Source organism: Bos mutus, chromosome 26, assembly GCF_027580195.1.
Source record: "Bos mutus isolate GX-2022 chromosome 26, NWIPB_WYAK_1.1, whole genome shotgun sequence".
NCBI lineage: Eukaryota > Metazoa > Chordata > Mammalia > Artiodactyla > Bovidae > Bos > Bos mutus.
In genome coordinates, this window is record NC_091642.1 from 10509986 (window position 1) to 10527496 (window position 17511).

Here is a 17511-nt window from a genome sequence, read left to right on the forward strand (position 1 = left end):
TTCCTGTAATTATTTTTCTAGACCTTCCAGATTCTTCAAGTTTTGCAAAGTTAGTTTGTTTCAGAAAGAGCCGTTGTAAAACACTAAAATAGCCCCTCCCCTCCAGCATCACACCCTTAATAAAATCTGTGAGCTGGACACCTTGAAGGAAGGCCTCTTCACAAAAGCACATCATGCCTGTGTGATGTTATCACCCAGAGTGGGGTTGGATGGGGGTTGGTGGTGACCCATTGCTGCTACTCAGGGAACCTCGAAACCTTGGCTGTTTCTGTTGAGTCAAGTTTTACAGTTCCTCAGGGAGAGCAGATGTCGTGAATTCAGGTTTCCAGTGGTGGTCATGTAGGCGGTTGGCTTCTACTTTGTTGATTAGATTTCATGGTGCCCCACTCACCTGTGATCTCTGAGCCTTTAGAAGAGAAACACGGCCATGTCTGTTTTGCACGAGCAGGTTTTATAGGTGCAGTTTTGATGACTGAAATTTCACCCCAGGAAAGTGGCTACCTGCCAGAAGTTCCAGCAAAATTCTTTCACTCTTGTCCTTAAATCATTACTCCGGCGCCAAGTGGAAGGTGCTCATTGCCAATGTACTGTTGCCACAGGCTACAACCATAGGTGCCCATGTGGTGTGGGTGATCCCCGCCCCGGGCAGGTTGCAGACTCACCCACAGCTTAGCCCTGTGAGAGAGGAACAGAGCAATTTTCCTAGTGCCTAAAGCTCAGTCTGCTTTTTAACCCAGGGAACAGGGAAACCGTGCCTAATGGTACACAGCACGTATCTGTTGATTTCTTTTATATAAAAAAAAGAAAAGACATTCCATAGGATCAGGGCAGCTGTAATTGATGGTATCTGAAAGAGTGACTCCATTAATATTTAGCTAATTCATATGAATAGGCTATTGTGTTTACTTAAACAGATGACACGAATGCAGACACCTGACAGCAGGAGGTATGCCTTTCATTTAGGTCAGCTTTGTAAAAGTCTTTGTGTGGCGACAAAGCTCATTATTTATTTTGTGCTCTTAACGCTTTCTTTTTCAGTGGCTGTGGATGGACTTTGCCAAGTAGAAGCTTTTCCAATGAAAGATGATTGAAATTGTTTCGGGATATGCCAGGCCCTGGGAGACCTGTGATAAATAGAAATTGAGTACTCCCTGGGGACCCCCTAAAAAGACTCGGTGTGTGTATGGGCGTTTGACATCCCAGGTCAAGTGGCTACCAAGTTGCCTGCTCATTACAGAGGCAACTGGATGCAGAGGCGAGAACGCGGCTCTGGTCCTTCTGCCCGGGTTCCCCATCCACCCTCCCCTGGGCCTTCTCTCTCTGAACACAGACCGACCAGTTCTGCCTCACTTAGCTGTGCCTTAGCATCATGTCCATACCAGCCATACCTCCCCACGCCGCCACCCTCCACCTTGACACTTAGATAAGCAGATGGATAAAGAAGACACAGCACATTAAGAAACCCTCACTCCACCTTTTATAGCAGGTTTCAAGAGCAAGGTTGAGGCAAAGAGGGGTGGGTGTTCTGAATGCAGTTGTTCCACTTCCTCTTTCTACCACGACAGCCTGGCTGTTAAGTGAAGGGCACTGGTGCCCTGCCAGGAATGTGCTGCGCCATCCACAGAATAGGAGAGGAAATTTCTAAATCATACTGGAGACAAAGCCCCTTCTCCCCAACACTGCCTCTGGTTTGTGGGGGGTGTGAATTGTTGCTCAGTCTAACCCTTGTAAGCAGTTATGGATCAGTCTTCTAGAATTTCAGTGTTCTAGAATGTTCTTGGGTGTTCCAGGCCCTGTTGATGGACGCTGTAGGCAGAGGGATATGGGGGTTTTGGTTACATGTTTGCTGGGACAGAAACATGCATGTGAAGAGTTAATCGCCACAAAGGATGTTGTCACTGGAAATCCTGAGCAGTGATAAAGGAGGCAGCATGCCTCCAGTTGAGGCTGTCTGTCTCGGATGCTAGTCCTGCGTGTCAGAGAGGTTAAAGGTATGGATTCCAGTGCTTTGAGAGTGGGTCGGGGAGGCAGACAGTGGGCCCTAGAATCAAACTGCCTTGGCTCAAATCCTGGTTTCACCTCTTCCTAGCTCTGTGGCTTCGGGTAGGTTATTGCTCTGTGACTCAGTTTCCCCATCTGTAAACAGGGGTTATAATTGAATTGTTGTCAGGATTAATAAATTAAATGTGTGAGAACTTTTGGGCCCATGTCTGCAAATAAAAGGGCTACCTAGCTGGCTCAGTGGTAAAGAATCTGCCTGCCAATGCAGGAGACACAAGAAACTCAGGTTTGATTCCTTGGTTGGGAAGATCCCTTGGAGAAGGAAATGGAAACCCACTCCAGTATTCTTGCCTGGAAAATCCCATGGACAGAGGAGCCTGGCGGGCTACAGTCCATGGGGTCTCAAAGAATCAAGACATGACTGAACATGCACAGGTTGAGATGCTAAGCTATACTATTGATCACCCGTTAAAGCGCCAGCGGATGAGTTGATGTGGCTTTTGAACACAATTTGTTTATTTGTACGTGTGATCATTTCACAGGTGCGGCGATCTAAAATGATTTATTTTGGGGGGTGGGGGGAGCTCAGCTGTTCTTACTGTATGTATTGTCGCTTTGTGTCTAAAGTAGCATTTTAAAACATTCATGAATTTACATTCTGGCAGCAAGTACAAGGGAAAGAAAAGTTCCCTGTTAATAAACTCTAGGCAGCCCATCTCCAGGGACCTTCTGGGAGGCCAGCTGGATCAGACTTCAGAAAATGTTTCTCTAATGTATTGATAAATATTACCCCAAAGTTTTGGAAGTGTCGGATCATTCACATACAAACCTGTTAGGGGTTTATTGATGGAGATGCAGCTGTCCATCTATGTACATTATAATGTCGTTTTCCAAAACAGGAGCACCATACTGGACCAACACAGAAAAGATGGAAAAACGGCTGCACGCGGTCCCAGCAGCCAACACTGTCAAGTTCCGCTGTCCAGCTGGGGGGAATCCAACACCAACCATGAGGTGGCTGAAAAACGGGAAGGAATTTAAGCAGGAGCATCGCATTGGAGGCTATAAGGTAGAATGAAGCTTGTAAAATACTTACATGTTTAAAAATACTTAATACTATTACTTAAATTTTTTTTTCTTCATTTTTTAAGTAGTCAGAAGTTAGCAGGAAATAATAGAAGGAATATTCTCTTTTTAAAAAAGTCAGTAATTATCATAATTGATCGTTACCACGTTTGATATTTTAAAAAAGTTGCCTCGGACTTGCATGTGATTTTAAATCATAATCCCCGTTTGTGTTGTTCTTTATATGAAGAGAGTTTAATAAAAGAAGGGTCGAAAGTTGAGAGTCTGTTTTCTATATGTTTTATGGTCTGTAAAACTGGAGCAGAATTTGAGACGTACAGTTGCCCTGTTTGAGCAGGATTGTGTGAATAGTGGATGGACTTGGATGAGAGACTGGGGTATGAAATATTACTTATTAAGAGAGAATGCTTCCAAGATGACAGAGGCAATCTGTCTGTCCTCCATCCTCAAAGATTCTGAAGAGCCCGTTACAGGAGGTGGTGAAATTCAGTCTCATCACTCACTGGAGAGGTTGAAATTGACAACGTCTCCCCCAAGATGCCCCTTCAGGCCTCTGTTCATCCATTCAGCAGACATGGATCCAGTGCCCTCTGTGGCAGGCACCGTCCTAGGCTCTGAGCAAAACACAGCCTTTAGCTCATCAGGGTTCCTTGTCCAGCAGGAAGGCAGATAAAGATCTGGCCATCAGGACACCCATACGGTGAGATTAGAGGAGTGTACTCTCCGGTGGATGTTCAGTGACGTTGGCTCCTTGAGACACGAACATAAAGGAGATCAGAAAAGGATTCTGGGCCAAGCTGGAAGGAAGATTGTCTCAGAAAGAGTCGGATCTCCAGATCAGTTAGCCTGGAAAGGGAGAGCTTTGTCAATTTAGTATGTGAGGAAGACTTAAGGAACTTTACTGTGAAATTCTTTGGTGCATTTGGAACATGAGTGGGTGTATCAGTAACCCATTGCTGCGTAACAAATTACCCCGAGACCTGGTAGCTTTAACAACATTTATCCACTCACAGCTTCCATGGGCCGGGTATCCAGGTGTGGCTTTGCTGGCCTTCTGTCTCAAGGCTTCTTGCTGCTGCTGCTGCTGCTAAGTCGCGTCAGTCGTGTCCGATTCTGTGCAACCCCATAGACGGAAGCCCACCAGGCTCCTCTGTCCCTGGGATTCTCCAGGCAAGAACACAGGGACTGTAATTACGGTTTCAGTTAAGGCTGGGCTCTTATCTGAAGGATCAACAGGGAAGAATCTGCTTCCAGACTCACTCACGTTGTTGTTGTCAGGGTTTAGTTCCTTGCAGGTTGTTGGATTAGGGCCTCACTTCCTCACTGGCCATGGGCTGGAGGCCACCCTTAGTTCTTTGCCATGTGGGCCTCTCTGTAGGGCAGCTCACAGCATGGCAGCTGGCCTCCTGGGGGAGAACAGACAAGACAGAGGAGAGCATGAGGAAGACCAAGGTCAAAGCCTTTGCAAACTAATTGTGGACAAGCCATTCCACCACTGATAGCTGTTTTCTGCATTAAGCAAGTCACCAAGGGAGGTGGTGACTCAGGGCATGAATATCAGGAGACATGAGCATCACGGGACCATTGGAGGAACCTGCGCAGTGGGTAATACAGAGTGTGCACAGACTGAGAGGCCAGGTCCTTAAGAATCACGTGGGAGAGGATTCCTTGGTGGCAGCAAGGTGGTACCTAGGGGACCCTCCCTGGTGCCCTTCTCACTGTGTCAACACACCAGCATCACTCTGGATGACGCACGAGTCCCTGTGTCACCACGTCTGTGGTCAGGTAGGGCTTCTCTCCACCCAAGGTGCCCCGGAGCCCTTTCCTGGAATACCATCCCCACTGACTCATCTTGAAAGGGGTTTAGTGTTTTCATCTCTAAGAGTTTATGGCTTTTAACACTGAAAGAGGACTTTCTAGAAGCCAAAAGCCCAGAGGATAATTGGGAAAGCCTCCGAGTGCATTTCTGAGTGCACGTGTGGGCAGTTCCTGTGTGGAGTGCATCAGCTGGAAGGCGGATGCCTTTGAAGCCGTGGAGTGGACGCACTCCGCTTGTCTTCCACAACTTGCTCTTTGGGGGAAGCCATAGCAGAAGGGCGGTTTGTCTCTTTGTTCCATCCTTAGATGGGAAAAGTGAGGTTGGAGTTGGCTTTTTTTTAAAAAAAGGAATGAACAGACACAGATTTCATTAGGCAGTGCTGGTTGTAAAGAAAGGGTTAAACCACTAAAATTGGGCCCTTGGGCTTGTTCTTGGGCTTCCTGGCTGACACCAGTGGTAAAGACTTCACCTGCAATGCAGGAGACTCGGGTTCAATCCCTGGGTCGGGAAGATCTCCCGGAGGAGGGCCCAGTCTAGTATTCTTGCTTGGGGTATTCCATGGACAAAGGACAGGCTTTGTAACCTGGTGGGCTGCAGTCCATGGGGTCACAAAGCATTGGACAGGACTTAGCGACTGACCACACACACATGCAGGCTTGTTCTTACCACCAGACGTTCTCTGGAAATATAATGGATGCAGTTCCAATTATTATTAAAAAATTTTTTTTCATTCTTTCAAAGCATTTATTGGATTTGTTACCATATCCCTTCTGTTTTATGTTCTGGTTTTTTGACTGCATGGCATGTGGGATCATAGCTCCTCAACCAGGGATCGAACCTTCATCTCCTGCATTGGAAGGCAAAGTCTTAACCACTGGACCACCAGGGAAGTCCCTCAATGATTTATTTAAATATAGCTTAAGTATCAGAAAGGTAGTCAAAATCCTGGTGGTTAGCTCACTTCCTTCCTAGGAGATAAGAGTACAAAGGGTCGATGAGCCTCTGGAAATTCCAGTTCTCAAAATAAATAGGACCAACATCATTATTCTGCCTGAGGAGTGTTTTTGCAAGTCTGAATTAGTGATTATAAACACGCTGGAAGCCTGAGGGTGCCTGATGAGGAAGCGCTGCTTGATTTTCACCGGGTGCTGTTTGGTTTTGATTATTGATGATAACATCCCGCTAAATGAAGAGCTGCTGCTGCTGCTGCTAAGTCGCTTCAGTCGTGTCCGACTCTGTGCGACCCCATAGACGGCAGCCCACTAGGCTCCCCCGTCCCTGGGATTCTCCAGGCAAGAACACTGGAGTGGGTTACCATTTCTTTCTCCAATGCATGAAAGTGAAAAGTGAAAATGAAGTCGCTCTGTCGTGCCCAACTCTTAGCAACCCCATGGACTGCAGCCTTCCAGTCTCCTCTGTCCATGGGATTTTCCTTGGAGTGGGGTGCCATTGCCTTCTCCGAAATGAAGAGCAGCTACGTTCTAAAAGCAAAATGAGCAACCTTTAGCCTCTTCTCGTAGAGGCAGAGGTGTCCCAAGTATTTTGGTTGTTTGATGTTGGAGTCATTTCTGGAGTGAAAGAGGAGTGGAATTTGAGTGTATGGGGACGAAAGTCTAAAATCTGTTTTGCTTTTCTACAGAAAGGGGGAAAGGCAGAGAGTACCACACCTTTGGGCTTCTCTGGTGGCTCAGTGGTAAAGAATCCATCTGCCAGTGGAGGAGACTCAGGTTTGATCCTGGGGTCGGGAAGATTCCCTGGGGAAGGAAATGGCAACCTGCTCCAGTATTCTTGCCTGGGAAATCCCATGGACAGAGGAACCTGGTGGGCTACAGTCATTGGGGTCACAAAAGAGTCAGACAAGACTTAGTGATTAAAACACCACCACCACCACCTTTGGAACATGGGTGCTGGCTGGCTCTGATGAGGGTGTATCTCTTACCTGGATGGGTTTTCTCTTTGGAGAAAGGGGCTGGGACAGTGGCTTTGACTGGCCTTGGAGATTGCCGCATTATTGCAAGGGTAGTCAGCCTGGATTCACTAAGGGATTTTCCCAACAGTTAATGAATTGGTCATTCATTCTAGAAAATACTGGGCACTCCTAGAAATTCTATTGAGCTTCATGGGCTTCTGGGACTTGAAAAGACAGAGCTCTCTCATCTCCTGGGAAAATGTAGTTCCCTAAAGTCTAAGCCTTGCTAATGCTATATTAGACCCATCCCAGGTCTGTGGGCCTCCAGATTGTGAAGTCACTAAAGGTTACAGAGCTGACCTTCCCCTGAGGGCCACTCCCACTGGTCTGAGCTCCAGACCCATGGGGCTGAACAGGGCAGAGTGGGGAGCAGGGTCATGATGGTGGTCTTTCCCTCTGATGTTCTTTTTGTTGCCTGCATACACTTGGAAAGAACTGTGCCTCTGGGATTCCCTGGCAGTCCATTGTTTAAGATTTCACCTTCCACTGCAGAGGGTGTGGGTTTGAACCCTGGTCGGGAAGCTAAGATCTCGCATACCTGGTCTAAATGACCTCTCCTCTCATTCCCACCCATTAGCTCTTTTATTTAATGAAGAAACAAAGTATCAACTTTTCCAAGATATCTTTTTCTAGAAAGCAACTTGAAATTTTCTGCAAATGCAATTGTGTTATTTCTGCGATTTTTTTTTTTCCCTCCTTCATAAATCTCATTCCATAAACCACAGCTGTGCTCCTGTGGCTAACCTGTCTGTCTAGCTCTTCCCACCTGTTGATGGGTCAGGTGCTTTGGCCCTGATCTACTGCGTTAAGCCTATGTGTCCACTGAAGGGAAAAGGAACACAAAAAACCAAAGCAAAGTCGGAGAAAATTATGAAACAGGACAGAAAGCTCATTTTAATTAAAATGGCCCGTGAAACTCCTGGTATTCTGTGTTTCAGTCTTATTTATCAAAGAACTCATGCTGAGCCATTCTTAGGTGATTAAGAGTCAAATTATTGTTTTTCTTAGTATGTGGGCAAAGGCTGGTTGGATGTTATTAATTTATTTATAATGACAAAGCATACTTGAAGCAAAACCACATCTCCCTGATTGTGCTGACGCCTGGGCTTTTTTTTAACATCAGCTGAAAAGTTGGCTAAGCTCTGTACTTCACGTCATCTGTCCTTAAGATGGGAAGTTGGGATAGAAAATCTCCCGCGTTGGATCCTTTCCAGCCCTAAAACTTGTGATTTAGTAGCATAGCCATGATGTAGCATCAGGCATTTTTCATGTTAAATAACTGCACAAATTTTTTATAAGGAGATGGCTTTTTAAAAAATATGTAATTAATTAATTTGGCTGAGCTGGATCTTTGTTGCGGCACTTGGGATCTTTGTTGCGGCTTGTGAGATGTAGTTCCCCTGACTAGATATCGAATACCTGACCCCCTTCCTTGGGAGCATGGAGTCTTAGCCGCTGGACCACCGGGGAAGTCCCAGGAGATTGCCTTTAAGGCCAGATGTTTAGTAGGGCTCTGGACAGTTGTCACAGGTAAACGTAGGAAAATGAGAAGATGGCTGAGATAATAGGCCGTCTCCATCCCTAATTCATTCCTAGGTAATGATTTAGGCATAGAGGAGAAAAACGTTCTCGAAAACCATCTTTTGAGTCACCAACTGCATAAAACCCATGGAGAGACCATGGGATAAATCTCTCCCTCAACATGACCATGGAATTGGCACAAGAGTCCATGACATTCAAGAGGTTAGAATTTCCACGGAACCACTTGGCAGAGAGAAGCATTGTACAGCATAGACTATTAGTTTCCAAGTATATTTCAGGTCCAAGAAAAGACAACTTAAAAAAAAAATCATTTTCTTATGATCATAACTGAACTGGTTGTTTCGATGGGTAGATTAGATTTACATTTTCTAGGTTATTAAATGTTATGCTTAACCCCAAAGTATGTTTATTTGGAAAAGTCACGACTAATGTGACTTTGTAATATATTTATATACTTTGCTGAGGTTTTTTTTTCAACTAAGATGTTTCTGCTTTCATCTCAGATCAGGCTGTCTGTGATGAGAAGCAGGTGTAGTTGGTATCTGCTGGCATGTGTGGTCTGTTCACTTGTGTCTCGACTGTTCTGGATGCCCCTTGTGTGCATCACTCTCTGGCCCAAAGAGGTGAGCTGTTCTGCCCCTTTTACAGATGAGGCTTGTCACATGGCTCCTCGGTGGCAGAGCTGCCATTTGGATCCGGGCAATTTTTGCTCCAAAGTTCATGCTCTTATTAAACTGCTTTTTTCAAACATGGTTCCATGTCTTGTTAAAAAAAATGAAATAAAAACCACTGTTATGATAAATGAAAAACAGAGATGGTAATAACTTCCCCGGAGCACATAAATACCAGATGAATCAAAGCGTACTGTTGAGAGCAAAGCCATGGGTCGGGGGTGCTTAGGGGATGATATGATGCTGTTCTTCCAGTTTCCATGACCTGGGAAGTTTTTTTTTTTTTTGGTGTGTGTGTGGTAAAAGCGTGGCATAAAATTTGTCATTTCTTTTCCAAAACTTTTTCATCCCCTAGAATAGAAACTCTGTATCCATTAAGTATTAATTCCCTGTTCCTCCTTTCCCCAGGCCCTGGTAACTTCTCACCTACTTTCTATTTCTGAATTCGCCTGTCTAGGTATCTCATATGAGTGGAATCATAGGAAATTTGTCCTTTCGTGTCTGGTTTATTTCACTTTTGTGTTCAGGGTTCATCCATGTTGTAGCGTGAATCATGACTTCATTCTTTTATAAGGACAGCTGGATAATACTCCATTATATGGATAAGACCACGTTTTGTTTATTCGTTCATCTGTTAATGGGCACTTGGGTTGTCTCCATCTTTTGGCTATTGCTGCTGCTGCTGCTGCTGTGAACATCAGGGTACTAGTGTCTGTTTGAGCCCTTGCTTTGAATTCCTTTGGGTGCATACCTGGGAATGGAATTGCTGGATCATATGGTGATTCTGTGTTTAGCTTTTCAAGGAGGGCCTTGAAATTTTTAAAGAGTTAAGTTCAAAAGGCAGTGGATACCCCACTGGCAGTCTGTCCTCAGAGCACCTTTCTGGGCATTTTTAGGGAATAGACATCTAAGAGAACAGGCTTGCATGTTATATTCCCTTCCTGTCTCCTCCAAAGAGATCCATTGCTTACTGAGTAGAGGGAAGAGTTTCTGCCACAGGTCCCAGAAGATCAGCGCCCGCCCAGCCTGTTCTCTGGACACCACCTGAAAAGCAAACTTGGTGTTTAAGCATTAAACAGGTGTTGGCTCTCACGTCTGCCCAGTGATAGGCAGCAGTACGTGCCCCAGCGCTTGGCACAGGTAAGCTCAGTTCATATATACACATCCCAGAGAGATGATTTGAAATACCCCAGGAACCAGCTGAAAATGGGAGTCTGGCAGGGGATAGTAAGATTTTGTGCGTCCTAATGACAGCTGGCCTGTGTTGAATTACAGTTCATGGGGCACCTTATGACGGCCAGAGTTAAAAGGGAGGGCTGTCCTTCTCTATAATTTGAACCCGTTTGAACCCTGATGCTGGTGGAAGGAAGTTGTGAGAATATTTATCGTCATATGGACACTGCATTCCTCAACTTGGCACAGAGCTCAACTTTCCGTCCAGCTTCTGGGTGTTTATTCTGCTTGTTATTGAACACCTGGGTATTTAGAAATGTCCAGAGTTTTTTGCAATGTGGAAGGCACACATCCAGGTGACAGCTGGATCTTTGACCTTTCACCCAGGTGTTTTGGTGTCCTCCCAACTCAATGGACATTCCCGGTTGTCAGCTGCAGGCTAGGGGTTTAACAGGCAACTCAGAGGCTTTAGGTAACAGAGGAATTTCGAAAAGAAAAAAAAAACCTGCCTGGGCCACCTTTTGTCTTTGCGATGACAGGGTATGGAATGTTTGTGGGTCTAGTTTTTGGATGGCGAGTCAGAGAGTGTAGGCTGTTAGCTAAGTCGACTTGGTTCTAGTATTGAAATGTTATTTTTAAAAGTCTTTAGTGAACATTAACTCTGAAACCCCATGCTCTCTCCTTTTGTTCCTTGGCAGATGAAAAATACTGATGAATTCCACAAAGATTTAGCCACAGGCAGGAATGAAAAGAAGGAATTGTGCATGTACTGGTTGATGCAGGATTTCGATTCTCCCGGGCTCTTGAGGTCGGTCTGCGAGAGAGCCACTCGTGCAGTGGATCTGCCGCAGGGCAACTCCTCGCCTAGAGTTTTCGTTCACATTTTCTGTTGTGTGCATGGGGGATTTATGTTTAAATTTAAAAAGTGAGAATGAGAAAAGTGTAAACACTTTTAATCCCATTGCTTTAATTATATATATATTACTAACAATTTAGTATATTTTCTTTCTTATTTTACCTTGTATATAAGTCATGCTTACAGATTCAGGCCTATATGCACCTAGAAGGGTGTCTGTGGTGTGTGTGTGTGTCTGTATTTTTTACAAAAGGGAGTCATAAATAGACATTTGCATTCAGCCTGCTGCTGCTGCTAAGTCACTTCAGTCGTGTCTGACTCTGTGTGACCCCATAGACGGCAGCCCACTAGGCTCCCCTGTCCCTGGGATTCTCCAGGCAAGAACACTGGAGTGGGTTGCCATTTCCTTCTCCAATGCATAAAAGTGAAAAGTGAACGTGAAATCGCTCAGTCGTGCCCGACTCTCAGCGACCCCATGGACTGCAGCCTACCAGTCTTCTCCGTCCATGGGATTTTCCAGGCAAGAGCACTGGAGTGGGGTGCCATTGCTACTTGTTTTCATTCATCAATAACTATTAATGATATTTTACCAGCACTGGACAAAAGAAGGCTTCATATTTTTTAGTGGCTGTATGCTAGTCTTCTGGAATAAACTACTCATTATGAATGAGTCTGCTCCTCGTGGGTTCCAAGTTTTTTTTCTGTTACAAGCTGTGCTTGAAGCAATGATTTTGTCATGTGCTTTGAAGTAATTCTGCTCTTTTTTGTGTAGACAAGGTTTCTAGAAGTGGAATTAAGTAGGGTCCCCCCCAAAAATGTCTGTTTTAATAGGTGTGAGTAAATTATTTTACAGAAATATTTTTCTCAACTTTCATTCCTGTTATGAGTCGGTTTCCCTCCACCCTCACCAAGTGCTCAATGACACTGATCTTTCTAATTTTTGTTAATCAACTGGTGAGTAACCGTGTCTCATTATTGTTTTAATTTGCATTTCCCTGCTCCTTAATGAGGTTAACATCTTTTCATATGTTTATTAGATGTTCACATTCCTCTTCTGGGAATGCAAAGATGGTTTATGTGCATATGACCTAATTGGCAGAAACGCTGGAGCGTTCAAAACCTGGGGAATTGAGAAAAACATATTGAAGATAACATCTTATACATTTTTGTAGTTTCTTTAGGTTTACTCAGATTCTTGGTATGGAAATGGTGTGTGTCATGGCCTTCTAGCTAAGATCAAGTTTAATACGGTGGCTTCCCTGTTGGCTCAGTGGTAAAGAATCCGCCTGCCAATGTAGGCAACACAGGAGATGCAGGTTTGATCCCTGGGTTGAGAAGATCCCCTGGTAGCCTGCTCCAGTGCTCTTGCCTGAAAAATTCCTTGGACAGAGAAGCCTGGTGGGTTACTGTCCATGGACTCGCAAAGAGTCAGACATGACTAAGCGACTGAGGACATTGTTTAAAAAGCACAGAAACCTTTCTGCCTCTTCCCTATTTTTGTACAGTTACTCTGTATAGGCTCTTGGCTTGTCATTAAGCAACTAATAGTTAATGGTAGGATGTCCTCTACAAACGTGTCAAATTGTCTCCCTGTTGGTGGTTTCCAAGGGCATCCATTTGGAAAATGCCATAGCTCATAACATTTGGGACTGGTGGCAAGTCAAGGAATCAAATATTGGAGCCATGGTGTAAGAAAATAAATATTAGCAGCATCGTATGGGGTAATATTGATTGAGTACCAAGGTCTCTGGAAGGGCAGAAACACCCTGTTTGGTAAATGTGTTTCTCATTGTGAAAGCATTTTATAAATGTTAACTTATTAACATTATTGTCGTGCACCTCTAGGAAGTAAATATCCATGGGAGAACATGCCCTTGTAGAGGGATCTTACGTGCACTGCCATAGCCCTGAGGAAAGATTGCGGCTGACCATGTGCCTGGGGGTTAAAAAAAAAAAAAAGAAAAAGGCAGTGGCATGCCGAGCTGCATATGCCAAGATTTAACGTCTGGGCCGAGGCAGACCATGCCCTCTCTGCACAGTCCAGGTTCAGCTCCATTTGGAATCCGCTCTGTGCCAAATCTGGGTCCAGGCACAAGAAAGACATTGACAGTTTGGACGGGGTCCAGAGACAGGCACTAGCCATGATTAAGGGCTTAGGCCCATGACATTTGAGCGGGGGCTCAAAGAACTGAATATTTACAGCAGGGCTAAACGCTGGATTACGTGGCTTGGTGACGTCAGGGCCTGAGTTACTCTGCATGTGACCAGTTCCTCAGAGGCCAGGCAAGTCCCATTCCTGATATTCCTGAGAGCTGGGGGTGAGGGAGGGTCTCACTGTGGGCTTATCTGGCCTAAGTTAAATCAAGCAGTTTCCATGCTTAGAGCCTGCAGCCGCAGGGGAGTCCCTGAGGCCCAGGATTCTGGTAGAGAATTCTCCTTGCACTGAAAATTTTAGCATCTACATCTTGTCCTCTTTCTGAGCATCCCTTTAATGCATGCTTCAGAGAAGGTGCTTATCCCTTCTAAGAGGAGGCATAGCCTCTTGTTCTGGGTCTCCCGAAAGCCTGTGGTCCAGCCAAGGGCAGAAAATGTATCTTCTCCCAACACAGAGAATGGACTGTCTCCACTGTGGTCTGATGCCTGCAAGTTCATTTACTGCCAGACTTCTTGCCTGTGACAGTGAGACCAGCGCCCTATCACCAGCTCTAGGACCTTAGACTCTGAAACGACCTCCATGGTTGTACAGGGGGGGTCGTCTTCAGGCAGTAGCTGAAACAAAGTGACTGCTCAGAGCTCAGTCTTGATGCAGGGCTTGTAGTCTGTTAAGAAGTAGAGTCCAGCGTTCACCCCATGATGCTTCCTAAGACTGTTAGTGATGAATGACCAGCTCTCTTGTTTTTGGACTCAGGATCAGTCACTGCACTCTGCCGTGGTGGCTTGTGCTGCACATGAAGAGAGTTGTACTACAGCGTGTTCGTCTAATCTCTTACCTCTGTTGGCTCTGCTTTTCGAAGTGGACAGCTGCTCTGCCCTCCTGTTATGTATAATGGAGCATTCATGAGATGATTTTCTTTCTTCGCTAATTTAGTTCCTTGAATCACTCATGTGCTTGCAGAGGCTCTGCTGGTATTATCGGTTTTTATGTGATTAAGGCAGAAAACACTTGCTGCGCTCAGGGAATCATTCAGAAGGTCAGTTGGAATTCCTGAAACAATAGTTAACATGAGTAGGCCCTGGCTTTTTATTTTTTTCTTTCCACTTCCCCAGAATGCCTTGTCCAAAATGCCTTTAAAGAATGATATGGATTTGGAGAGAACTATTAAAGCTGTGAGCCTGAATGATGCAATCTGCATTTTGTTCTTAATATGGGGGAAAAAATCATAGTTGCTTGAAAACCTGAGTCTGTTGAAATATTTTAAAAGCAAAGTGGGCACATTAGAATCTAGCCTGTTTGCATGTTGACAGAACTCGGGTAAGAATCATAGTAACTTATTTTCTCACGTGCTGCTTAACTTTGAAAAGTCTCAAGGATTTTGTAAACAGATGGATACACACCTTAAGTTGCCTAAGGATTCATTGCTCCTATATTTGGAATTCTGAGTATATATCTCAGGGACATATAGCATCTTATTCAGCCACCCCCAGTGATGGGGCAGGGCGCAGATCTGAGTTTCTAGCTGAAACTTCTTGATGTCCCAATAGCATCTAAGGGCTGCACGGAAAGTGCTGGGAGGTCTTCAAACCAGAAGGCTCCAGGAACAGTAACAGTAGCTACCTTGTGGGTTCCTTGGAGGAGTTAAGGTTAAACTTGCTGAGGTTGAAAGGAGTGCTCAGGGAAATATTGGGTTAGCAATAAAGTTCGTTCGGGTTTTCCCGTAACATCTTTCAGAGTGAACTTTTTGCCCAGTGTAATACCTGGTATCCAGTACATGTTCACATCCCTGGCATTGGCTCTGTGTGGTTCCTTGGTGCCATAAAGTCTAAGGGTTCCCAGTGGATGACCAGTCTGAGGCTCACCTGCCCAGGAACATTGACACTGGGGTTAGTGTTGCGTTCCCTGGCCACTTGGCAGCTTCTGGAGGAACCCTCAAGCCCATGACATGACCGACCTCCTCCACACCCTCTCAAATCTGAACATGTCAATGCCGGCTTGCCAGATGCTCACTGTGATGATGATCATGGTTGTCCTTTGTCACCTGGTCTGAGTCCTTATTATGAGGAAACTTCAGAATTCGGGTGATTCTTCTTTACCTTCCTTGTCTCCCTCACCTTCTTTTCAAATCACGAAAGCACAGCACCTGGTATTCTGTACTAAACTTGTCCAGTAACTGCCTTTCCTCTTTGCAGGTACGAAACCAGCATTGGAGCCTTATTATGGAAAGCGTGGTCCCGTCTGACAAAGGAAATTATACCTGCGTGGTGGAGAACGATTACGGGTCCATCAATCATACGTACCACCTCGACGTTGTTGGTGAGTTTACTTCTCCCTGAGTGCCAGCCATGTGCCATCCTGCTGCAGCTTGGCTCATTTGAAGCTGTGAAAGTGAGCGCTGTTTCTCCCTGTACTTTCAGGAGGGTTGGTTTGTTTTCCTTCTTTCTAAATACAGGCTGTCATTGAGAAGGATGCTTCTGTCGTTTGACATGTGTTCTGTTTCCTGATTAGCTGAGTTACGTGCATTTATTGTGGTCCCCTTGGTTCCCAAGCATCCTCTTGTGTGACGTGGATGTGATGCGAAATGTGCTGATGTTCTGGAAGCTGAGATTTCTCTGGAAAAAAAAAAAAAAAAGTTAGCATGTGTAGGGAATGGGTCCAGTTAGGCCATGGGGGAACATTGTTTTTGAAAGAAGGTCAACTGTATAATGCTGGCTGAAGAGTAAAGGAAAAGGTATTTTAATGACTGAGCTTATAGCTGGTTGGAGGAAGGGTAATATCAAGGAGCCATTCAGTTCCATCAGAAGAAAGTCGTTAGACACCACAAGTTCAACATCCATTCCTAGAACCTATTTCTTCTGTGAAAAGAGAACTATTTTAATGGGCTGATGGAATACTTTAATGCTTAGAGAATTAAGCTATTTTTAATGAAATATCTTAAGACCACATAGCTTGTTGTCCTGGAAACTCAGATTTCTTCTCAAGTCTGGTCTGTTATGCTGGGTTTTATTGTAACTGATGAAGAAAGGGGGTTTCGCTGCGTTGTTAGAGGATAGATAAACTTACACCAAGGACGTGTCTTGTTTTGCGATGGTGGGTTGAGGTCTTTTCTTTGTAGAAGCCGTCTTTGCTCATTGCCATCTCCCTTGACTCTCAAAGTGGCCACTTGTCCGTGAGTCCTTGCTGTGGATTACCTAATCAGTTTGCACATATATGCCAGGTTGCTCCTGCTAAGGTCTCAGGCGCAAAGCTCACCTTGGTTCAGTTTGCCTTGATGTGACCCTCTGTAACCCCACAAACTCATGCCCACCCACTGTGTATCCACAAACAAAGGCCTTCCTCCGTCATTTCCTGGGCATGAGACCCTAGTATTATTTTACATGTGGGCATTTCTTCTCCTTCAATAAAACATAAACTCCTTGAAGAGAGAGACCGCATAGATAAATATATATATATTTTTAATATTTTGGCCATGCTTTATGTATGGCATGTAGGATCTTAGTTCCCTGATCAGGGATTGAATCCACACACCCTGCTTTGGCAGTGTGGAGTGTTAACCACTGGACCACCAGGGGAATTTCCCCCCTACTCCGCCACCCATAGATATTTGAATTGCCCAAAGAGCCATTAAGGAACCTTGCAAAAGTTTGATTAACCAAATTACATAGATTTGGTTACTTGAAGTTTTAGGTTAATTGAAAATTAAATAGAAAACCATTTTAATTTTCTAGCAGGTTAAATTAAATTCTTAAGAAACCCTGCTTTAGAAAGTATGATACAGTCTTTTTAAAATTTCCATTTGTGAGTATTCAGTGGAAAAAAAGTAACATTTTATTATTCAGAATCCTTAATGTGAAATTTGAAAGGATTTTGCATAATGTGAATTCTATAGATATTCATAAAAGCCTGAGTTTTATACTCTCTTTTCTTACAAAGATATTTGTGGAATGTTTCTTAGTGGGAATCACTGTGTACAGGTATTTCACCAAAGAAACACAAAGAGAAGTAACACCCAAATACCAGAAAAAAGTAGTTAGCATTTATCTTGGCACTGATGTGCCATAAGTCTGTTGATCAAAGAACATACAACTTGTATTTCACTTTGGGTCTGACTCATCCTGAATTTGACATGCAAGTGTTTCTATTTCAGGAAAGAAAGGTTTGAGGCTGAAAGTTCTAAATACTTAATTTTGAAAATAAGTAATTTATTATGGGAATAAAATCATCGTGCTATAGCAGTCT

At 44.5% G+C, this 17511-nt stretch overlaps 1 protein-coding gene across 12 annotated transcripts in view; it reads left to right on the forward strand.

The window, feature by feature from the left end:
- The window catches only part of FGFR2 (fibroblast growth factor receptor 2), a 107339-nt gene that overhangs the window by 36547 nt on the left and 53281 nt on the right, over window positions 1–17511 (forward strand). For all 12 annotated transcript variants that reach the window (XM_070363274.1, XM_070363277.1, XM_070363271.1 and 9 more), the window contains 2 exons: window positions 2901–3070; window positions 15465–15588. In XM_070363274.1, the coding sequence (XP_070219375.1) occupies window positions 2901–3070; window positions 15465–15588 (294 nt within the window). The remainder of the gene's footprint in view (window positions 1–2900; window positions 3071–15464; window positions 15589–17511) is intronic.